Here is a 25,246-nt window from a genome sequence, read left to right on the forward strand (position 1 = left end):
AGAGATATCACTGAAACCCATATCTATTTGTTGTTCCACTTATTTATGCATTCATTGGCTGCTTCTTGCATTCATTGGCTGCTTCGAGCCCTGACCAGGGATCGAACCTGCACCCTTCGTATATAAGGACGATGCTCTAACCAACTGAGCTACTAGCCAGGGCTACACTTTAATTCTGTGTTTGCTTTACTCCAGGTGAAGAAGGTGCCTCAGGAGCTTGAGATGGTGTTCGCCATGCCTCGCCCAGCGGTGGCCTTTCTGGCGAGCTGGGACTTGTGGCGGGAGCAGAAGAGGGCGGCCCTGATGCTGGGCCCCGCATTGGCATGTTTGTGCTGTGCTGGATCCCTTCTTCCTGACTGAGCCCATCAGCCCCTCTGTGCCTGCAGCCTGCCCCCCACCTGGAAGAGCGCATTCCTGGGCTTGGCGGCTCCAATTCTTTCTTCACCCCCCTGATTTACGTAGCATTTAACAAGAACTACAACAACACCCTAAAAGCCTCTTCACCAAGCAGAGCTCAACTGAGTGCCAGGACAGACGGAGGCTGGGGGAGGGCGCGTGTGTCGCTCCCATCACCAGTCCTGCCGGAGCCTCCCCACAGCCGAGCACGAATGGAGTGAATGGAGACGGCACCTCACCCGCCTGGCTTGGAGGAAAGCAGAGGTGTGGCACGTGCGCAGTCACCCTGCTCCCGTGCATGTGGCAGACACTGAGAATGGGCATGGCCCGCTTCCCCACTGAGCAGGAACTCTGCCTCAGAGCCCTGTGCTAACTGCTGGAATAGGCAGAGGGCTCGCCTTTCCTTTTCTACACCACGTTCCTCAGCACAGGACCCGGGCTGGCGGGCTTGCCTTGTGGCCCACTCAGAAAACTGTCTCCTTAATGAAACAGCCCTTCCCGACCCTTTAACCCTCTATCCATCCAATTCAACTCCTGTTCCCCAACTTCCAAGGCCGTATATTCCTATTTGCAAGATGAGGATCATCTGAAGTTTTAGTATTAAGTGTGTTCACTGAAACCTGCATCTACTGAATCAGACTTTCAGAGGAGAGGGCTGGTGGTCCGTGAGCTCCGTAAGGTTGGCGACCGCTGCTCTAGAGACTATTTTTGTCAGCGAGAGATTGCTGGATGCTTAGGCTGCTCTTCAGACCAAATAACTTGGCATTTCTGGCAGAGGGAGAGTGTGTGTGTGTGTGTGTGTGTGTGTTGGGGGGGGGGATCTTTTCTCTGCTTCTGTACCATAAGGGAGAGCAGCTGTGAGAGTTTCCCATTACTTCATTGTACTGACTTGTATGTGTAATAAAAATATTTTTGGAGCATTCGTTTCCAGGTTCAGAATCATTCATATGTGTGTGTATATTCATGCAAATCAATAAACCACTCTACCTACCTACCTACCTATTCAAAACACACACACACACACACACACACTCACACACACACACACACACACACACACACACACACACACACCCTACAGATGGGGAAAATGCCTGTTGTGGAACTAAAGAAAATACCACCACCAACCCTGCCCGCCCCCCAAAAAAAACCTGTCATGGCGAACCTTGGCCTTCCTGTCTTTATTTTTTTTATTATTATTATTTTTTAAGATTTATAAGAAGAAAGCTTTATTTATTTATTTATTTTAATTTCTTTATTGATTAAGGTATCACATATTTGTCCTCGTCCCCCATTCCCATCCCACACCCCTCCCCACACATGCCCCCACCCCCCTGTTGTCCTTAACCGCTGGTTAGGCTCATATGCCTGCACGCAAGTCCTTTGGTTGATCTCCCCCTTTACCCCCACCCTTCCCTACCCTCCCCCTGAGGCCCGACAGTCTGATCCATGCCTCCTTGTTTCTGGGTCTGTTCTTGTTCATCAGTCTATGTTGTTCATTATTTCCCCTAGATGAGTGAGATCATGTGCTATTAGAAATACACTTATAAGAACCGAAAATGAGACAAGCAATAATGGTTATGGTGACAGGCAAATGAATCAGTGTGTAGTGAGTTTCTTTCTGGGCCTTCCTGTCTTTATTAAATATATGTATGTGTGTAAGAATTCAGGGGCCAGGGCGAGCGGGCACCTGGACTAAATCATCTTGGCCACAGTCTACCTGATTTTGCAAGTGGGCTGGATGCCTACTAATTAGGCTTTCTATTTAGCCATTCTCTAAGCTGACAACCCGGAGGCAGTGGGGCAGGTAGGTATGTACTTCTCAATCATATGACCTTCTTAGTCACCCGTTGTATTTTAAGGGCTATAGCTCAAGCTACTGGGGATTTTCCCTTCCAGGTATGCTACTGATCTTAGTCCCTATACCTCCTTTCCTAAAATACACAATCAGGAAAACATTTTAAGAGGAATATTTATTGGTCAACATGTGCAGCTATACCAGGTATTGGCCATAAGTGGGTTAGATACCCATGTGTAAACCAATTCCTGGCAAAGAGAAATAGGATTCCCAGGACTGTTTTAGAACAGCTGTCATGATTCCTCTCCTGGGGCCAGACACAGTCACCTGAGCTGGACAAAATCAGAGCTGCTGAGAAGAGTCACCCACAGAGGTCTCCAGGCAGGACAGGCACGGCTTCTGGAGCACATTAACAGCTCCCCTTGGGCCATGGCTCAAGGTACCATCTCCACTTTTTTTTTTAATAGTTTTAAAAATTATTTTAGAGAGTGGAAGGGAGAGGGAGAGAAACACCAGTGAGAGAGAAAGACTGATGGGTTGTCTCCTATATGCTCTCTACTGGGGATCAAGCCCGAAACCCAGGCATGTGCCCTGACTGGGAATCGAACCAGTGACTTCTCTGTGCATGGGACAACGCTCAACCACTTGAGCCACACCAGTCAGCCCCATCTCTACTTTTTGAACCCCAAAAGCCAGAACTGTGCTATTATCCTCCTGAGAGACAAACCCGTGGAGCCTTAGTCTGTTCTCCAAGCACAGCCACTTCACAATGCATTCCCCGCTTCCCCCCTCTCCCCCAGCACATTCCCACACCATCAGAGCAGAACCATCCTCACTGCTTGTCTCCCCAAAGCTGTCCCACCAGAAGAGGACAGCCCTCTTTTCACGACCCTATTTCCTCCAAGAGGCAAGAAAAGGCGAGCTTAACTACTATTGGTTCAAGGGCTCTCTTAAGGAAAGCAGATTTATTAAATGAGAATGTCCTTATTTCTATTTTTTAAAAAGTAAGCCAAAATTTAAAAACTTTATTTTTTCAGATGATACATGTACATAGTACAAAATTCAAAAGGTACAAAAGGTACACAGTGAAAAGTAATTCCCACCTTTCTTCCCAGAAGCAACCAAGGCCACCAGGTTCCTGTGTCTCCCCAGCAATCTCCTAGGCTTATGCACACAGGTGTGTTTGATACACATTTGTGTGTTGTGTGTGGATACCGATGCACACATACACCCACAGGCTTACATTTTTCTCCACCCCCTTCCTCTTTTTATAAACTAGCACGAGGGGGTGTACTATGCACTTCTTCCCTCCTCTTAACCAGGCATCCTGGGGCTCATTCCATGGCAGTACATAGAGTGGCACTGTTCCTTTAATATTCCATTGTGTAGAGTCACCATAATTTATTTATTTATGATGGTGGTAGATTCCAACTCTTTGCTATTAGAAGCAATGCTGCAATAAAAACCCCTGTACACAGGAAAAATTCTTGGAAGTAGCACTGCTGGCTGGAGAGGTTTGTGCACTTGCACTTTTGAGAGAGACTGTGACTTGCCCTCCCGAGGTGGTATAATTCCTGCTCCTGCCAACACGGTTTCTCAGTGCTGCTCCAAGGCTTGTTTTTTGTGGCTGAGTCAGTTCAACCAGACAAGTTACCTTTAGATCCATGACACACTTTGAGCCAGAACACACTCCTGGTCTAATCTCTGACATGAGTGTGCTCCCCTTCTCTCCGCCTCCCCTCCCCACTTGCATGGGTAGAAAAAACATCTGTAACAGGTAAATATGAAACCTCTGGCACCTTTTTCTTCCCAACCTTCAAGGCGAGAATAAAACAAATATACTCTGAGATTCTCTAAAGCAGCTCAGTAAGTTGTCTACCTGTTTTCAAACTAAGCATAAATTAGATGGAAGGTTAAAATCTAAACTTTGCTAATGCAGGGATGCCAAGATGCAATTTGAAGAAGCTATTTTATCCAACCAAAACTTCCTGACTCTCCAGACTGGCCAGATGCTGGAAGACTGCAATGAGTGACGCAGGCCAGGTCCCTGCTTGTGTGGCTCTTACCCTCCAGAGGGAGGGGAGGCAACAGCTCTTACAAAAAGGACTATGATGCAAACACTGCCAGCAAGTGCCACCTAGACAGACAGCAGGGAAAGGACAGAATGTGATCAGGCCTGCAGCCTGACACTGAATAGATTTGTATGAGCATCAGGTGGTCAGGAAAAGCCGCTGCCCACAGCTTTGGAGGGAGAGCAGTCCAGGTGTGGCAAAATCAAGGTCAATACCATGGACAGGAATGAGTTTGGCTTGTTTGAGGCACTGATGTAGGCTGGCATGGAGAACCCACAGTATCCCCACGTCCAACAGGCTGCAGACCAGCTACTAAACCTCTGCCAATGTTCTTACACGTTTATTGTTATTCTAAGGACAGACCATGGTAACATATTTCATGTAGTATTCTTAGCTTATCACCATGTGCTGTATGAAGGAACGCTCTGGACGGGGGGGATCAGGAGGTGCATCACACAAGGCACTTGCCTTGTAATTGTTAGAACCTGTTGCTAGTGCAAGGAGGCAGGCGGGCGGGGCACAGGCTGCTCACCAACAGACCAACGGACCAACAGACGTGACTGGCGGATGCCCAGGCTGCGGGCCCGAAAGTGGCGGAGGCTGTGGTGACTCAGGGTGAACAGACTCTTAGAGGACTTTTTAGCAACTTCCATTATGTGATACCCAAGTGGGACCAGAGGCTTCCTATTGTCCCTTCGTTTTAGCCTTGGAGCAAACACCAACTAATTTCTGAACATGAAGAAGAAAGGAAACCTAAAAAGACTTCTGAAAGCAGCAATCTTGTGGACAAGAGTTCTGAAGTAGACGTTTTAAGGAGGCTTCCCAGCATACACCTGGCAATGACGACTCATGGCCCACATCAGAAATGAAGATTTCAATTTTGATAGCAAGAATGCTGTGAAACCAAGCTTAGCAAAACTAACTGCTATTCAGCAATTCAAGAAAAACACAGAAGCAAAATATGGCATGTGAGACCAGAGAACAGGCCCTCATATGAGGACAACAATTTTCATAATGAAAATGAAGATGTGGTTGGCAATGTTCCCAACACATTAAAAAAAAGCCCAGGGCTCTTCTCATCCTGCCTTTCCATGACTTGAACCTCTTCTAAAAGCTTCTTTCACGTCTTTGGCAGTTGTTGGTCTTACAAAGAAAGACGCGACTTTTGAGGAGGAACCAAGATGATGGCGTAGGTAAACGCCAGTACTCACTGCCTCCCAGAGCCACATCAAAATTACAGCTAAAATACAGAACAACCATCATTCACAGAACCGCCTGAAAGCTGGCTGAATGGAAGTCCTACAACTAGAGAAGAAGAAAGCACACTGAGACTGGTAGGAGGGGCAGAGGCACAGAACGGGCTGGTCCAGCACCCATGTGTGCTGCTTTTTTAATTGGGAGGAACATGGTATCTGTGGAGGCCACCCGTGAGGAGCAAGGGGTTCCAACCCCAAACCAGACCCCCCAGTCCAGGGATCAAAAGCTGGAAAGAGAGGTCCCCGAAACTTCGGGCTGTAAAAATCAGCAGGGATTTTGGCTGAGGGACACGAAGGCTGCTGGAGACCCAGGTGTTCCTCTTAAAGGGCTGGCGCACGAACTTACTTCGACTCCCAGCACTGGGCAGCTTTGAGGGACCCAGACACATACGGTACGGGGAGGAGCAGGATTGTTTGGCATTGGGGCAGGAACTCGGGAGTGGCTTTCTCCCAAGACTGGGGTGCTCACAAGGGGTCATTGTTCCTGTGCTGGGACTTCCCCTGTTGCAGAGCTGACTGGCAGTTGTGTCTGAGTTTCCAACAGCATGGCCCACACTGTTCCCTCTGCCCTGATGATTCCCTGAGACCCCACCCTATCCAATTTGCAGCCCCACCCAAGCTGTTTGCAGCAGGTTTTCCATATGAATGGCCTGTCTTGGCTCAGGCTTCAGACTTTCCTAAAATCTCTCAAACAAGTTGCAGCTGGTGTCAGTGTGCCCCAAACCTATCAATAAAAGGCCCAAGACTGGGCACTAGCACCAGCCTGCCTTGCTTCACAGCTGGGCCTTGACGGGGTATTTCCAAACCTAATACAAGTAGCAGCCATCTGCAGATCTCTCCGTAGCTCCTGCCGGGTGGCCCCAGGCAGTGGCTGACTTTGCACCTCCCTGGACGCCCTAGAGCCAGTGCACCTGGTGGACAACTTCAGACCATACCAGATTACAACTCTAATATCCACAAGTGACACACTCAAGGGGCAGACTCAGTAAGCACCAAGGCCCCATTGAAGCAAGTCCTGCTCCACAGGGGTGTCTCCTGCACAGCAGCTCTTCTGCTGTAGTCACAACTGGTCCTCACATCCAATTGGCCTGGAAGTCAATTCCTCCCAGTGACACCAACAGCAATCAATGCACAATTACAGAAAGACTATGCACACAACCCACACAGGGGCTTACCTAGAGTGCCCAGCTCAGGTGACTGGGGAGGCTGAGCACCTGGGACCTATAGGACACCTAATACACAAGGCCACTCTAGCAACTCCAGGAGACATAGCAGCTCTACCCAATACATAGAAACAAACACAGGGAAAACAGCCAAAATGAAGAGACAAAGAAACATGTCACAAATCAAAGAAATGGAAGCAAGCAAACTACTGGATACATAGTTCAAAACCACAGTTGTAATGTTACTCAAGGGACTCAGTGAGATTTTCAAGGCAGGATCTTAGTGAGAATGTCAAAGACATGAAAAGGGGCAGTCAGAAATTAAGCATACACTAACTGAAATAAAGAATAAATTATAGTTATTCAACAGTACAGTAGAGGATCCCGAGAATAAAATAAATGGTTTGGAATATGAGGAAGAAAAAAAAGCAAAAAACACCCAATCAGAAGAGCAAAAAGAAAAAAGAATCCAAAAATATGAAGTTAGTGTAAGGAGCCGCTGGGACAACTTCAAGCATACCAACATTCACATTATGGGGGTGCCAGAAGGAGAAGAGAGAGAGCAAGATATTGAAAACCTATTTGAAGAAATAATGACGGGAAACTTTTCCTACCTGGTGAAAGAAATAGACTTACAAGTCCAGGAAACACAGAGTCCCCCACACAAGAGGAGCCTAAAGAGATGCACACCAAAACATTATAATTAAAATGCCAAAAGTTAAAGACAAAGAGAGAATCTTAAAAACACCAAGAGAAAAGCAGTTAGTTAATTACAAGGGAGTACCCCATATGACTATCAGCTGATTTCTCAACAGAAGCTTTGCAGGCCAGAAGGGAGTGGCAAGAAATATTCCAAGTGATAATAGCAAGGACCTACAACCAAGATTACTCTACCCAGCAAAGCTATCATTTAGAATTGAAGGTCAGATAAAGAGCTTCACAGACAAGAAAAAGCTAAAGGAGTTCATCATCACCAAACCAGTATTACATGAAATATTGAAGAATATTCTTTAAGAAGAAGAAAAAAGATAAAATATATTAACAATAAAAAGGCAATAAATACATATCAACAATTGAATCTAAAAATCAAAATAAATGAACAAGAAATCTAATGAACAAAATAAACTGATGAATAAAATCAAATCAGAGACATGGAAACATGGAACAGACTGACGAATCTCAGAGGGAAGGGGGGAGAGGAGATGGGAAGAGATTAACCAAAGAACTTATATACATACTAGAGGCCCAGTGCACGAATTTGTGCACGGGTGGTGCCTGACTGGCTGGTGCAGCCCAATTAGGGCGGATCCAAACTGGGCCCGTCGGGAGGAGATGGCGGGAGGTTGGCCGGCTGGCCCACCCCGACTGGGGCCCAATCAGGGCCGGGTCCGCTGGGGGAAGGGGCCGTGGGCTCTGCCCCCAATTGGGTTTGCGGGGTGCCGATCGATCGGGGGCCAGTGGCCTGGGGATGGGACCACGGGTGGTTGGCCAGCCGGCCCTGCCCCTGATCGGGGTGGGGGCGCCGATCTGGGGTGGGGCTGGGTGGGGGGAGGGGCTGTGGGCCGATTAGGGCGGTGGGGGCCCATAGGGGGTGTGGCCAGCCAGGGGGAGGGACTGCAGGAGGTTGGCCGGCCAGCCCCACCCCCTATTGGGGTGGGGGGGTGCGATCAGGGGCGGGCCTGCCAGGGGGAGGGGCTGCAGGCCCACTGTGTTGGGGTGGGCTGATTGGGAGCGGAGCTGGGTGGGGGAAGAGAGAGGGCGTTTGGCCGGCCTTGCTCTTGATCGGGGTGGGAGAGTCTGATCAGGGGCAGGCCGGCAGCGGGGAGGGGCTGCGAGGTTGGCCGGCTGGCCCCACCCCCTGATCGGGCCGGTTCGCTGGCCACAGTGGGCGTCATAGCGACCAGGCGTTAGGTCATTATGGATGCTACAGTAGCTGGCTTCTTATATATATATAGACTAGAGGCCCAATGCACAAAGATTTGTGCAAGAATGGGCCTTCCTTCCCCTGGCTGCCAGCACTGCCTTCGCTCCGGCCTGGAGCCACCTTTCCACCTTCCCACAGGCCCTGGCCGCTCAGTGCCTGCATATGCAAATTAACCCGCCATATTTGTTGGGTTAATTTGCATACTCACTCCTGATTGGCTGGTGGGAGTCGCGAAGGTACGTTCAATTTGCATCTTTCTCTTTTATTAGTGTAGACTAGAGGCCTGGTGCATGAAAATTCGTGCACTGGGGGGGGGGTTCCTCAGCCCAGCCTGCCCCCCTCTCACAGTCCAAGAGCCCTCAGGGGATGTCCTACTGATGGCTTAGGCCCGCTCCTCAGGGGGAGCAGGCCTAAGCTGCAGTCTCGCCACCCTCTGTGGGAGGCCACCAGGTTGATCAGGGGAAGGCGCTACCCCTATCACCCCGCTGCTGCTGCTGCCACTGCCACTGCCAGCCGCTGCAGCTGCCGGCCCTCGGACCTCGCAGCTGCCAAGGTGTTTTCATCAAGGTGGACTCCAGTCCCTTCACCCCCCAAAAATGACAACTTTCTTTAGGCATTTTCAAGATGTCTTTTTCATAGAATATGACATTTCTTTCTTTCTTTTTTTAAATCCTCCCTGAGGATATTTTCCCATTGATTTTTAGAGTGAGGGAAAGACAAAGAGAAAGATCAATGTGAGAGGAACACATTGATTGGTTGCCTCCTGCATGAGCCCTGACCTGGGCCCACGGTACAGCAGCCACGGGGGCTGCTGATCAGGCCCTGCCTCTCTCTCTGGGCCTCGCCGCAATGGCAGCTGCTTATCAGGCCCTGCCTCTCGATCCGACCCTTGCAGCAGCCACGGCGGCTGCTGATCAGGCCCTGCCTCTCTCTCCGGGCCTCGTAGCAGCCCCCATGGCTGCTGATCAGGCCCTATCTCTCTGGCCCTCGCAGCAGCTGCAGAGGCTGCTGATCAGGCCCTCCCCGGCGCAGGCACATGGAGGCCCCCGCCAAGGCCCTGACCCAGGCCAGGCCGCGGTGGAAGCCTGTGGACCTCCGCATGCCTCAGGACCCCCGGCGCAGGCATGGGGGCCCCGACCCCAATGCTGCAAGTCCCTGCCCACCCGCGCCTGCTGTGTGCTCAGCCTGATCGGTTGTTACTGTGACGGCATCCCAGACAATTTGCCTATTCCTCTATTATTAGTATAAATATGCATTACCTATGGACACAGACAATAGGGTGGTGAAGGCATGGGGTGGGGCAGGAACTGGGTGGAGGGGGACCATAGAAAAAAGAGGAACATCTGTAATACTCTCAAAATAAATATTTAAAAAAGAAAGGCAGGAAGGAAGGAAGGAAAAAGAAAGGAAGGAAGCAAGGAAGGGACAACAAAGCCAGCAACTGGAAAACAAGATGGTACTGATACTATTGAAAGTGCTCCAATCCCTAACTGGTTTGGCTCAGTGGATAGAGCGTCGGCCTGCGGACTGAAAGGTCACAGGTTCGATTCCGGTCAAGGGCACGTACCTTGGTTGCAGGCACATCCCCAGTAGGAGGTGTGCAAGAGACAGCTGATCGATGTTTCTCTCTTATCGATGTTTCTAACTCTCTATCCCTCTCCCTTCCTCTCTGTAAAAAAATCAATAAACTATATTAAAAAAAAAAAAGTGCTCCATAAGAGCAAATAAATAATGACAATTTGACTTACGTTGATGGAGCACACAAAAATAATAGAAGTTGTAAAATGTCAGCATTAAGATTAGAGGAAGACACAGAATCACCTTGGGATTCTGACAGTTTGCTGCAAGTCTTCCACAGAAGTATAGCATGTTCAGCATTTATCTAAAGCTGCAGATAAAAGAGAAAAATATATACTAAATGTACAAGTAGAAGATGTGTTTTATATACAGAACCTCAGTTCTTGAACTTAATTCATTCCGGAAGGCTATTTGAAAATCAAATCAATTTTTCCCCATTAGAAATAATGTAAATTGAATTAATATGTTCCAAACCCCCATAGGATTCCCTGTTTTAACCTTTCTTATGTATAGTACATATCTAATGTACTGTTTAATCTATAAACACTTTGAAAACAAAAAGAACATTAAATGTAAATAAAAATTTAACAAAAAGGAAATAAAATGTATAGTAAAAATAAAAATGTAGTAAAAATAAAAGCAAACCCCCCCAAAAAAACACAAAAAACAATAACACCACAAAAATATTCACAGCACAGTTTCTGAGATGTTAATGTGAGGTTTATCTGTAAACTAACTCATACTCATTCTTTCTTCCCTTTGTCACCTGAGAGACATGTAACTGATCATACAGGTATCAGCATGAAAGGGTGGTCAGGTTGAGAAGTGAACTGTCTGAGATAGGAGATGTTCGAGAACCAAGGTTTGACTGTACCTTCTTGCATGAGTGCATCAAGAAACTTTAAGATGGCTAAACTAGAGGATACAAGAAATCCCCACATTCATTCTCTTGAAAAATATCATCACCTGAAAACAAAGAAACATGCCCCAAATGAAACAACAGGGGAAATCTCCATTAAAAGAACTAAATGAAATAGAGGCAAGAAATCCATCAGAAATAGAGTTTAAAACAATGGTTATAAACATGTGCAAGGAACTTAGGGGAAGAGTGGATGATCTCATTAAGAATTCAAAGAGAAGTAAGCATTAAAAAAGGACATAGAAACCAAAAAACAAAAACAAAAACAAAAAGTCAGAAAGAAGAATACAATATCTGAAATGAAGAACACACTAGAAGGAATCCAACACCAGGTTAGATGAAGCAGAGGACTGAATCAGCAATTTAGAAGTCAAGGTAGTAGAAAATACCCAATCAGAGCAGCAAAGAGAAAAACAATATTTTTAAAAATGAGGGTAGTTTAAGGGACCTCTGGGAAAACAAGTGCAACAACATCCACATCACAGAAGTACCAGAAAAAGAAGGAGGAGAGCAAGGGATTGTGAACCTATTTGAAGAAATAATAATCGAAAACTTCCCTCATCTGGTGAAAGAAAAAGAAACGCAAGTTCAGAAGCACAGAGAGTCCCCCCCAAAAATGGAAAGGCAACCTACTGAATGGAAGAAGATATTTGCTAATGATACATCTGAAAATGAGTTAATATCCGAAAGTTATAAAGAACTCATACCACTCAATACACACACAAAAAAATCTAATTAAAGAATGGGCAGAGGGTCTGAACAGACACTTCTCCCCGGAGGACATACAGATAACCAACAGACACGAAAAAAATGCTTGATGTCTCTAATCATCAGAGGATTGCAAATTAAAACCACAATGAGATATCATCAATAAATCAATAAACAAGTGTTGGCAAGGATCTGGAGAAAAGGGAATACTGTTGTTGGAAGGCAGATTGGTGCAGCCACTGTGGAAAACAGTATGACGTTTCTTCAAAAAATTAAAAACAAAGCTGCCTTATGACCTAACAATACCTCTTCTGGGTATATATCCAAAAAAATCCAAAACATTAATTCGAAATATATGCACCTCTATATGCACTGTAACGCTATTTAAAATAGCCAAGATACGAAGCAACCTAAGTGCCCATCAATAGATGAGTAGATAAAGAAGTTGTGGTATATTTCCACATGGGATATTACTCAGCCATAAAAAAATAAAATAAAATCTTACCATTTTCGACAGCATGGTAAGATTTCTTGGATGGACCTAGAAGGTATTGTGTTAAGTGAAATGTGTGTCAGAGAAAGACAAATACCACATGATTTCATTTATGTGTGGAATCTAAAACAAAATAAACAAAATTGAAACAGACTCATAGATACAGAGAACAGATTGACAGTTGTCAGAGAGGGAAACTGGGTGAAAAAGGTGAAGGGGAATTAAGAAGTACAAATTGGTAGTTACAAAGTAGTCACAGGGATGTAAAGTACAGTCAATACTACTGTTATAACTGTTTATGGTGCCAGGTGGGTACTGGAAATATCAGGGAAAATACTTTAAAGTATATGGTTGTTTAACCACCATGCTGTATACATGAAACTAATACAAGATAACATAGAATGCAAACTGTAATTTAAAAATCCTATATAATAAAAGGCTAATATGCAAATAGACTGAATGGCAGAATGACTGGTTGCTATGATGCGCACTGACCACCAGGGGGCAGACATTCAATGCAGGAGCTGCCCCCTGGTGGTCAGTGTGCTCCCATAGGGGGAGTGCCGCTCAGCCAGAAGCCGGGCTCATGGTTGGTGAGCGCAGGGGTGGTGGTGGGAGCCTCACCCGCCTCTGCGGCAGGTGGACATCCCCTGAAGGCTCCCGGACTGTGAGAGGGCGCAGGCCGGGCTGAAGAACCCCCCCCACCCCCCACTCTAGTAAAATTATAAAGATTTGTTTCTAGAATATCTAGTTACCTCTTACACTGATCATTAGTCACCTGCAGAGAGGACAAGATGGCCAGCTGAGGTGACAGAAATCAAGAAGGAACAGGTTTACAGACCACTCCTTACTGTCCAAAGTGGCCTTTCAAGCAAGTTTGCCTTGGTCACTAAATAAGTGAGGGCCCATCGATGTTACAGCCAAAGGGCACTTTGTGAGGTAGTAAGAGGGCTGCCTGAGGCCTTCTCCCAGGCTGCTCCTGGTTTCAGGAGGTCCCAAGAGCTAAGGTCTTTGCTAGAGATAACTTCCTCAGCCTGGGCCAGTCCCTCTGCCTCCTGGTTCAGCTGGCAGGACCCAGGTACCCAGAGAACAGGGGCTACAAACCAGAACCCAGTTAAAACCACATGCTCCCGACTCTAACAAGAGCTTAGTCCCGACAATCTTGGACTCTACGCTCCCTGTAAAAAAGAAGACCATTCATGTGTAACTGTAGCAGCTGCTCTCTAACGCTGGGAACCTTCCTTGAGAGTGCTAGTAGCTGAACCCAGTGACCCATGGGAGACTGAACCCAGGCCAAGAACAATATGTCCCAAGTGTCTCCCCAGATGCCTCTTCTAGTTTGTCCTGCTCACAGCAGCTTCAATTCTGGTTTAAACCAAAGCAGCTACCTGTATTGCATGAGACACATGTGGGAGTAGGGGAGCGCCCAGCCCAGAGGCTGGCTGAGAACCCTAGGGCATGGGTGGCCAGCCGTGTGAAGTCTGCCCTGGACAGTGCATGCTTGCTGAGGAAATTTCATTCATCCAATGCACATCTTACCTAAGAATAGACAAACATGTAAAATGACCGTACCTTCACTACGACCACAGCCAATCAGAGTGAGTATGCAAATTAGAAGGCCAAAGATGGCGGCAGCCCAGCTGCTCTAGGCGTGGAGTGGCCAGGCGGGGCAGGATGCCTGCTATGAGAGGTAGGGCGGGGGGCGAAGGGATCTACAGGAGCAGAGTGCCAGAGCGAAGACAAGACTGCAGATGAAGACGAAGATGGCAGAATCCGGCCGGAGCAGTGAAGACGAAGATGGCAGACTCCGGCCTGAGTCTGCAGCAAAGACGAAGAAGGCCGGAGCGAAGGCCTGGGTCCTGGGTGCCAGAGGAAAACCGGTGCTGGAAGCCAAGGGAACGAAGGCCTACTGCACGAATCTCTTCATGCAACGGGCCTCTAGTGTTTCATAAAAGCCACTTAAGGATGCTTCCCCTCTTCTTTCTTATCTCTGGGAAGCATGTGGGCTTGGCAGAACCCCCAGCCATACAGGGAAGGATATGGTCCTGAAGGAAACCCCTGCTGGCTTCTGAAATCATGGGCCTGGGGCACCTCCTCAGCCTGTAAGGCCTGAGTGTAAAGCACACGTAATGTCCCGTTATTCACAAAGGTATCATCTACTCTGTAGGTCAACTGTAGCAAACATGGAATTTTCTAGACTGGCTTCTGCTGATTCAAAATGTGTTCAAGGACTGGAAACTAATTTATTATTTGTATTAGGCCTTGTAGGTGACAAAAAAAGGGAAAAGATTCTACTGAGACCTCCCTGCACCAAAACCAAACCAAACCAAATAAAACTCTTTAGAAACATAGACCAACATAAATGCCCCACTTTGGATAGGTCATGCCATACCTTTCCCAATAACACAGAGAGGTGGCCTATAGTAACCCCAGAATGTCACCCACTATTCTTCCCTACCACCTTTGGACAAATATCCAAATAATCTCCCAACTCCTCAAAAAGTTGTCAATTAGGGAGGTCTACAAGCTTCTCAACAAGAATAATGATGTTCTCCTGAACCTAAAATAATTTTCAAACTAACAGCTGTTTCCTTCCTCTGCCCTCAAGTGCCACCTGCTCTTCAGCAATTTCTTTAACTTCACGGATATTGAAGTCCACAATGACCATGTCCAGGGACCAGCCTAAGTGGAGATGTCCACAGTTCAACACATGGAATACCATTTCAAATACTGCTTTCCACCCAGCTCTGGGAGCAGCCATCCCTGCCATGCAGGCCTTGCTGACCCTGGCACAGAAACCAGTGGCTGCTGTTAATTCAGCATGAGATTTCCTTCAGTCTAGACACATCAGCCCTGCTTCATCACATACATGCAGGAACTAAAAATGAACATGACCTTCCTGTGACTGCTCTGTGACCCATCCATTTGTCCACCACCTTTAAGCTCTTATGTTTTATGGTCCAAACCTACTGACTGGTATGTGTGCAAGGTTTATGCAGAATGAAGTGCAAACCTCACACTGGGGCTTCCTGAACTTGACTGAGCTGCCGATCGCTGGGGCCAGGGCAGGAGCAGTGTTTGGTTTGGACCGCTCATTTCCAGAGGTTCAAACAACTCTTCAGCCTTCCTTCCAAGGCCCTCCAAAGTCTGGTCCTAGCCCATATTTCTGGACTGGTCTCTAAAGCCTCCTGCACAGACCAGCATTGCTCTTCCAGCATGCCTTGTACTCTCTCACACCCTCTGGAATGTTTGTCAGAATCGCATCTTTATCCAAAATGGCCTTCCCTCCTATTTGTGCCTATTAAATGCTGTGACCCATTCATATGTAGCCCAAAGCCTGGCTCCGCCACGAGCTCCTGGATCTCTGCACACCTCACTGCTCTTTCTCCTGACATCTGCTCATCGCCTGTCACTCTGCGATTTATCACGTCCTGCCCTGGACTGCAGCGAACGGTGTGTCTCCTCTCAGGGCTCAGACCATGGCCCTTCCGCAGTGTAAGGCACGAGGAATGAGGGGATGCACAAGGCCATCCACATGTTGCTATGACTGAAATGAGAACTAGAGCATGACGAGGTGTCATTTCTCATTTAAGTCCTCAATGTGAGGCTAGTTTTCAATGAAATGAACTTGAGTAGTATGTAAGGATTAAACCAATAGCAGACACTGAGTTTTCTTTCTAGTTAACACACCAGGAAGCCTGCTGGCTGGCAATTTGAGGATCCAGGAACAAAAGGCACCACGGGCAAGTGAAGGGCTCAAGTGACCAACACTCACATGGGTTGCTCCCTAAGCTGTAAAAGCCTTTGTTTACTCAAGAAAATCCAAGGTGGCCAAGCTCTGGGGTCATGTAGCTGTATCTGTTCTCTGGCCCACTGGCTGGGTGCCCAACTGCAGGGACTGTGTTTGATACTTCCATCTCCCTCAATGCTTACTTGTCAATGGTTGTTCAATTAATATTTGCTGAACAAATGAATTTCTCTTTATTCAGAGAGTCCATACAGGTACCTTCATATGTGCAAAGTTACTGGAGAAATACAAGTTGAATCGACACAGAGAACAAATACTGCCCATACTTCTGCAGAGGATGAGTGTTATCTAAGCCACAATGTTTACACGGTCTGATTCCATCAACGACCATCACAGGGTTGGAATGGAAGCCAACAGGAGAGAGAAAATATCCAGGGTGTGGAAATCATTACACCTGCATCTCTCTACCGTAGCGTTCAGAACCATCTCATGATCCTGTAGCTGATACATGGTGTTCACAATAAATCAATGACGTCCGATGATGGCTGGGAGTTTTCAGGAGGCCTTGGCTTTCATCTTGGACAGCAGCACCTCGTTCCTGCGGCCCTCCTGGAGGGGAAGCAGAGAGAGTGTGTACAGAGAAGCGGTGGCTACATTAGTATCCATATGAGGCCCAGATGGTCTTGCTGTCCTTCCCCCAGTCCCACGGGACATAACTGCTGACCAACTAAACCAGCCTCCTACCACATTGCCACCAGCGTGGTAAAATTTCCCAGCGACATGCTGACCTTCAATACCAAAATAGCTATGATGACAACCACTGTCTGCACTGTCAGACTGAAAACTGGATGATAAGACTACCAGGGACCTCAAACTTTTTAAACAGGGGGCCAGTTCACTGTCCCTCAGACCGTTCGAGGGCCGGACTATAGTTTAAAAAAAACTATGAACAAATTCCTATGCACACTGCACATATCTTATTTTGAAGTAAAAAAACAAAACGGCAAAAACACCCGCATGTGGCCCCCGGGCCGTAGTTTGAGGACGCCTGGACTAGGAACGGTCACTCCAAAAGACTTCCTGAAGCCTCTAAAACCTTCAAGGGGACAGAAGCTGAAAGCTGCCAATCCTGGATACTATAGGCAGCAAGGAGAGGAAGGGAGGTCCTTGGAGACAGACTAAGGAGCACAGCAGGTGAAGCAGTAGGCAAGTTCTTACTCTGACAATAGTGAAGGTTCAGAATATCCTTAACTTTAAGAAAGACAGAAACTTACAGAAGATGAGAAATATGCATCAGGGGACACCTTCCCCCTTAAGAATGAGCTGTGTGAGATCTATTACTGTATGTGCTGAGGGACATTACTGAGGTCGGTCACTGGCCCCATCCCCTGCCTGTGTAACTGACATATAGTGGTATAAGGTCATCTCTGCATTATTTTATATTCCATTTTTCAGACATCTTCAAAGGCTTCTCACTGTGTCCTTCTGCCCTCTTGTTCCCACTGGCTTTCATAGCTCAGGACACATCCATCTGCTAGCAAAAATCTCCACCCCTTGCCCTGGCCAGTGTTTCTCAATGGTTAGAGCACCGGATGCGCAGAGAAGGGTCTTGGGTTCGACTCCCCGTCAAGGGCACGTATGCTCCCTTGACACAGAAATAGAGAAAAATACTGTAAAAATATGACTATCTACATGTTCTATCTGTGGTTCGCTCCTGCCCCCAGTGGGGCCCTTTTGGGAGGCAATTGTCCATGCTTCTCTCTCACATCATGTCTCCTCCCAGCCCCCACCCCCCCCCCCCCCCCGCCACCTCCCCCGCCTCCCCTCCACTCTCTCTGAAAAGCAATGGGAAAAATACCCTCAGGAGATGCTTAACAGCAACAGCAACAAAATCTCCATCCCTTCCCTGGGCCATGTCACAAGGAATTCTGCTTTAAACTGAGGTGAACGTAGCAGTGGGAAAAGCTTGGAGAGGTTGAGCTTGAGGGCCAGGCCTCTAGCAGCCATGCTTCCCTGGAAACCCATCAATGTGGAAGAAAAACTTCATTTCACCCTTGAACCCTCTGCATACAAGACCCCAATGTCAGTGTTTCCATCTCCTCCCTGCGCCTAAGTGCTCCCAGCTCTCTGGAGGCCCTTTGCTCTTTCTGGCAGCATCATGACTCATGGCCGCAACAACGCTGGTTTTATTAAGACAAATACCAGCTCACTGTAAGGTGTACACTCATCTTGCACTCAGTGCCGAGGCCTAGCCAGGCTCTTGGACTGGGCTAAGGCTGAACTATTCTGTCAGAAGCAAGGTGCTCTGACACTTTTTGAGCACATACTTTTGGAGAGGGAGGCAGTTAATTTTTCTTGGGTGTGGGAAGAGAAAAATGGTGAAGTTTTAAGAAGAAAGTTTTCCTTTCAAAAATTAGTTACTGAAGTTTGCTTGGGAGAAAAACCTTCCAATCTCCCCACCTCCCAAAGTAGGGAGGGATAGAGCTGGAACAAGAACAAGTAGATCGTCGTATTTTTATAGTACTTTCCTCTACTTCTGTGTCTTTTTTAAAATTCTCACAAAAGAGAAAACAAAATAATGAATAAAGAAATCAGCTTTAATTTTCACCCACCTCACCTTCTAAAAATGAGGCAAAAACACAGAAGCCTGAACCCACTGCTGTGGCAGAATCCCAGTAGGGGCGATTCTGAGCGTCATCCCACACGGAGCGAAGCCTGAGCTGTCAGGAGGGCCATCCAGGCTGTCACCCGTGGGTGTGTGTACTGAGGAAGTCCCATGCAATCTACTAGGAGCCTTGTGGGAGACCACAGAATGATACTGTTTGAACACAGAAAGGGTCCTTTAGGCATTTTTTTTCTAGAATGAAAGGGAAAATGTCTCCTTGCCTCTGTTTCTTTCCTACTTAAAACCATAGGGGCCTGCTATGGTGCCAGACACAGCACATCTGCTCACTCAAGATTATGTGTGCAAAGCCAGCTTCAGGCTTCAATGCTGGGCTACAATTTAAACCTTGGTTTGGTGATCCTGTGAGAGATGTGGTTTAGCAACAGAATTAGTTGATGTAATACTGTGATTAAGGTGATTTGTGATTTCAGAGTATGTGCTGTTTCCTGGCAGACTTTCCCAGGGTGAGGGCATGAATTAATGTGCTCAATTAATGTGGAACAAAACACATGCAATAAAGAGAAGCGAGGTTCTGGACAATAATACTGTGCTCTGCATGACGAGTCATTATTGGTGCTGGGACCAGGATGTGGTGGGAATTCAGAATTCAGGAGTAGAAGACCAAGCATGTGGGCAAGAGGCAGGTAAAGAAAGCAGGACAGAGAAGGTTCTGGGAGAAGACTCCACCCTGGGATGAAAGTCCAACTTTCAAACTAGTTTTCTACCCCAAATGAGATCTTATTTGGAACTGCAGCATGTAAAATATCAGAATTACTCTGGCTGAAGGTCTGAGGAGCAGCAAGCAAGCCACCATCGCCACCTCCTCCTTAACTCCTATGGTGGCCCCAAGTCACCTCAGAGGAGCTTGTGGAAGAAACTTTAAGGTTTGGGAACACTGATATATGGTTGCTAAATTAAAATTTTTGTAACAACAACAACAAAAGAGCAATGCACTATCATCATTATTTTATAAGAGGAAGGTAATTTTAACATAAACAAGAGGCCATGCTATTTTTTAAAGAGGTGAGGTCGTTAAATAAAAAACATTTAGCTGAAGAACATACTACATTTCTCCTCCCTCTGTTTCTAACTTGCTTTGGACGGAAGGGCATTTAAGCATGGCAAGGACCTGGTCTAGGGGCCTTCCCTGGCTCTGAAGGTCCCACCCGTGTCTCTGCTGGGAGAGAACTGTCTCAGGAGGCAGGAACACAGACGTCTTGATGTTTAATACACCTGAAGGAACCTTTGGTAGGAAGGAACATATGTCTTTGGAGGTCACCCTAAGTCTTCAGCCCCGAGCCTGTGGTGCAAGAAGGAACTTTTCCATTTCACTTTTATTTGCTTTGACTTTGACAACACATACTTATCCTCCCCAACTTACTTGTTTTTTGTTTCTGTAGGGCAGTGCTGGCATGTGCAAGCAACATTTGAAACGTAATTCTTATCCCAGGCCTTCTCTCTTTGTTACTTGAATTAAAGGGAAAAGAGTCCCTGTTTATTCCCTGCCAGTCTCTGTTTATTCACTCACTGGCCCTTCCGCAACTGCAGCTCCAGCCTGACCTGGAACACCTTGCCAGGTCATGTCTGATGCTGCCCAGCCTTAGGCCTTTGCAGGGCTGCTCCCTGGCTGAAGGACTCTTGTTCTGCTCATGGCCACGTCCTTCCAAACTGAGAGAGACCTTTCCTGACCACAACATGTATGTTAGTTCCCCTTCGGCAAAGACTGAAATTACTTATTATTACTAGTTTATTACGGCTTGTTTCCTTGCTTGTCATGTCTCCCTGAGATCATGACATAAGCTTCTTGACCGAATCTGTTTTATAACCTGATATATCCCCCGGGGCATGCATGGTAGGAGCTGGAAGAACCTTTAGTGAAAAGATGAAAGATTCTGAAATGCCCATAGCCCCCGAAAGCTAAACTACAAAAAGGGGAAGGAGAAGTAGGGAAAGAAAAAAATGAGGAAGGAGGAAAGGAAGGAAGGTCTTAAAACTGTACAAGAACAAAATTATCACTATGGAAAGATTGTATTTTTTTATTCTGTAGACCAAACACCAGGATACAACTTATCATTAGTGCCTCTGTATTTTCAGCAACCTTTAAACTCATTCAAACCACATGGATTTAGGTTAGAATGGGGGTAGATATTCCTGGAAATAAAGCTGCTGAGATCTGGGAAGTGACAAAGTAGTCTCCTTTCTGGAAGATCTCTTAAGTAAAGGGCATACACTTTTCTTTCTGGAACAATGGAGAGTAACCCTGCCCAAATGCAGGGAAGAAAAGACTGGGACAAATGAAATTCAGCGACTGGTGGGTGTCACAGGTGCTAGATACAGTGCCAGATGCAATCGTCTCTCATCTGACCCAACAGAACCCACCAATGATGAAATTAAGGCTAAGTAACTGCCCAAGGGCACAGCTGGTAGTGATAAAGGAAGGATTCCAACCCAAGCCTGGCACACTTCAAAGTTCACTCGTCCTACACGGCTTCTCAAGGTGCCCCCCACATCCTAAGGTTGAGGGGAGAAAAGCTCTAGGTCTAAATCCATAACAAACATAGTTTCTAGGTGGCCTGTGAGGTGGGCTGATGCTACCATTTTATAAATTTAACTAGAGACCCGGTGCATGAAATTCGTGCACAGGGGGGTGGGGGTGGGGGGAAACCCTCAGCCCAACCTGCACCCTCTCCAATCTGGGACCCCTTGGGGGGTGTCTGACTGCCGGTTTAGGCCAGATCCCTGGACATCTCTCTCATAATCCGGAACCGCTGGCTCCTAACTGCTCACCTGCCTGATCGCCCCTAACTGTGCCCTGCCCCCCCCCCGCTGCCGGCCTGGTTGCCCCCAACTGCCCCCCCCACCGCTGGCCTGGTTGCTCCCAACTTCCCCTCCCTGCCAGCCGGGTTGCCCCCAACTGCACCCCCCCTGCCAGCCTGGTCGCCCCTCACTGTCCCCCCCGTTGCTGCCAACTGCCCCCCTGCTGGCCTAGTGACCACTCACTGCCCCCCTCTGCAGGCCTTGTTGCCCCATGCAGCCTGCTGTTCGGTCATTTGGTCGCCCCTCACTGCCCCTGCTGCTGGCCTGGTCACCCCACACAGCCTGTTGTTCAGTCGTTTGGTCATCCCTCACTAATCCCCCTGCCAGCCTGGTCACCCCACGCAGCCTGCTGTTCAGTCGTTTGGTCGTCCCTTGTCCCTCACTAACCCCCCTGCCAGCCTGGTCACCCCACACAGCCTGTTCAGTTGTCCGTCTGGTTGTCTTGGTTGTGACAGCCCCTGTTTTTGTTTTTGTTTTTCTTTTTAAATATATTTTATTGATTTCTTACAGAGAGGAAGAAGAGGGATACAGAGTTAGAAACATCGATGAGAGAGAAACATTGATCAGCTGCCTCCTGCACACCGCCTACTGGGGATGTGCCCGCAACCAAGGTACGTGCCCTTGACCGGAATTGAACCTGGGACCCTTCAGTCCGCAGGCTGATGCTCTATCCGCTGAGCCAAACCGGTTAGGGCGCCCCTGGCTTTTTATATATATGGATGGATGGATGTGCTTGTTAAGTGTTAGGAAAATGAAAAAAGATGTTAAGTCTCCTGGAACATTCAATTAGAGCCTCAGGATGGCTTCAGAACAAGGTGATCCCGACCTACCCAGATGCCACCCTTCATGGTCAGATCTCACTGCCACCTTCTCTTTCCCATCACAGACTAATAGAAAACCAAGGAAGTGCTCTGGTTTCTAAAGGCTCATGTGGAAGTGAACATAAATCTCCCTCCAGCTATACAAGCCCGGCCAATCTCCCTCTTACCTCCTTGAACTCTTTCACAGTCTTAAAATATAGCCTCTGTTTTTCCAACAGTTCCAAGTACTGGTCATTCAACTGGTCTCTTCTCATTTTGTTCTCTTGCTTCTTCTTTTCCATCTGTTGAAATATTTTGGGAAATGGTAATGAAAAGACATGTTCTGACCAAGGGCTATTGGCAACATCCAAAAGGCAACTATTACTAATATTTTTATAGATTTCCTTCCAGTATTTTCCTTCTTTATATAATTTTTTAGGTTGGTTTATTTCTTTACATGATATTGCATAGAGGTTCTATTTATTCCTATCACTTCTCCTATCACTGGGCACTAACTGCTCTATTTTAATTGTTTTTGGGTGTGACTAAAAACAATTCACAATCAACCAGGGGTTATTTTGCCCCCAGAGGGTAGTTGGCAATGTCTGGAGACAGTTTAGATTGCCACGTCTTGAGAAAGCGGTGCTACTGTTATCTACTGGTAGAAGCCAGGGATGCTGCTAAACATCCTGCAATACACAGACAGCCCCTATACACCAAGAAATTATCCAGCACTGAGGGGCCAACAGCATGAAGCCTGGAGGAGGGGGGAGAGAATGAGGGGTCAGGATATACCTTCCCTAGGAAGGCATTGCCTAGTAAATAGCAAGGAGAAACCAAAGGGAAAAATTCCAGTAAGTTTCTGTTGTTCTTTACTCTTAGCAAGAGCAGCTAAGGAGGAGCATGGGGAGGTGGGAAGGTCCACCACACTGAGATGTGGGTTGAGACAGGCTCATGGTTAGCCAGATTCTCTGCTCTCCACCTACCTCATACCACAGGCCATCAAAAAGGGACTCCATTCATTCTCTGCAAGAGAGCCCATCACCTTGGTTAAGTATCTGTGTACAGGCAAGCGCTGCCTCACATCAGCTCTCATTTTTGTGGATAAAAAGTCTTGTCACTAGTGACACCTTTTTTTCTCCTTTGAGATTAATATTTTTCTACAGGGAAAATGATACGGAGGGATTTTGCCCTCAGATACTTCATCACTTGTGAGATGAGCATAGGCAGCCTGATGTCTGTCTTTTGTAAGTGTGTTTTTATGATGACAGGTCCCACAGGCAACCCTTTCTTCCATTTGTTTACGCTCTGGCATCCCTCACTGGACTACTCTGCCCCAAGATCATTAGAGGAGATACCCTAAGTCCCCAGGAGGTTCTACAGCCTTGCCTGAGGATCATTCTGGTGTGATACATTTTTTTTTTTTTTTAAACAGGAAACTGCAGCTGTGTCTGGCTTTTAGACAGTCAGCGAATCTGCTTAGCTACTGACAAAAGGGCCCATATGCAGAGCCACAAGGAGGAAAACTCCGTGCTACTGGGTGATTATCTGAAAAGCAACCTCTGGAGCTCCCACCCTTTTCAGTTCCTCTACTTTCTATTCTGACTTCTGAGGCATTCAATAGCCTCTCACTTTAGTAGCATTCAGTTCAGCAATTATTTGCATTTTTTTAAATAGGAGGTTCCTGAAAACTACAATGTGCCTGAGATCCTAAGGAATCAATTTTTAATGGCAGAATGTCAGGAACCAAAGATGCAGTGAGGAAGTGATGCTGATGAAGTTGATTTCTCATCTGTAAATGGGTATGACACCACTCACTTAGGAGGGCTTTAAGAGGATTAGCACAGTCCTCAGCACAAAGCAGGTGGTCAATCGTGGGAGATATTCCTAAGAGCTGCCTTTGGACCAGCAGTGCAGGAGGCCCTAGGAGCCGGCCCTGCCCCTGCAGAGGCATGAAGATATGTCTTCAGGACTGAGGGCACATGACCAAGAACAGCCAGAAGAAGCCTATTCTTCCCAGGGCCTTCTCTTCTCCATCACCAGTGTAAAACCCGCCTTCTAACCTTCATTCTACTTTGCTTTATTCCTTCGACAATCTGTTCCATCTGACGTAAAAACTGGTCCCGGGCAGCAGGGGAAGCCATGGCTCTGAAAGAAAAACGAGCATAGGTATGACTAGCACACAGGGCTCTGAATAAGGGGGAGGTACCACAGAGTCAGCCTGGTACCCAGACAATGTCCCAAGAGGCAACTAGGCTTTTGCAAGTGGACCCGTGGGAAGCCCAGAAAGTTAAGAACTCTAAACTCTGAAGGCATAAAAATGAACCTGATTTTATAATTGAATATTAACCTTTTTTCATTTTTCCTACAATTTTCTTCAGTAACATGTATTTTCTTTAATTAAAATTCCACTAAAATTAACAAAAACTTTTTTACTTTGAATGATAGTAGGTACTGCTTAAGGAATAAATTTTGAAAGATAAATATCGCATGATCTCACTCATTTGTGAAATATAATGAACAATATAAACTGATGAACTAAAATAGATCCAGAGACATAGAAGCATTGAACAGACCATCCAACCTCAGAGGGAAGGCAGGAGGGGAATGGGGGCGGGGGGCGGCGGTGAGAGATCAACCAAAGGACTTGTATGCATGTATATAAGCATAACCCATGGACACAGACAGTAAGGGGTGAGGGCATGTCCTCAGGGATGGGAATGACTGGGGAGAGGTCAATGGGAGAAGAAGGAGACATATGTAATACTTTCAGCAATAAAGAATTTAAAAAAATGCAAAAAAGAAAAGAAAAAAAGAAATGAATTTCGCCTGGCCAGTGTGGTTCAATGGTTGAGCTTCACCCCATGCACAGGAGGTCACTATCAGGGCATATGCCTGGGTTGTGGGCT

General features: G+C 46.9%; 1 protein-coding gene across 2 annotated transcripts in view; it reads right to left on the bottom strand.

Moving 5' to 3' along the window:
* Positions 1 to 3,161: 3,161 nt before the first annotated feature.
* CCDC93 (CCC complex scaffolding subunit CCDC93) overlaps positions 3,162 to 25,246 on the bottom strand; it is a 107,071-nt gene continuing 84,986 nt past the window's right edge. For both annotated transcript variants that reach the window (XM_079782225.1, XM_079782224.1), the window contains exons 22-24: positions 24,401 to 24,485; positions 22,526 to 22,639; positions 3,162 to 16,664 (exon numbers count right to left, since the gene is read on the bottom strand). In XM_079782225.1, the coding sequence (XP_079638351.1) occupies positions 16,611 to 16,664; positions 22,526 to 22,639; positions 24,401 to 24,485 (253 nt within the window). In that variant the 3' untranslated portion in view covers positions 3,162 to 16,610. The remainder of the gene's footprint in view (positions 16,665 to 22,525; positions 22,640 to 24,400; positions 24,486 to 25,246) is intronic.

Source organism: Cnephaeus nilssonii (genome assembly GCF_951640355.1).
Source record: "Cnephaeus nilssonii genome assembly, chromosome: 10".
In the NCBI taxonomy this organism is placed as follows: Eukaryota; Metazoa; Chordata; class Mammalia; order Chiroptera; family Vespertilionidae; genus Cnephaeus; species Cnephaeus nilssonii.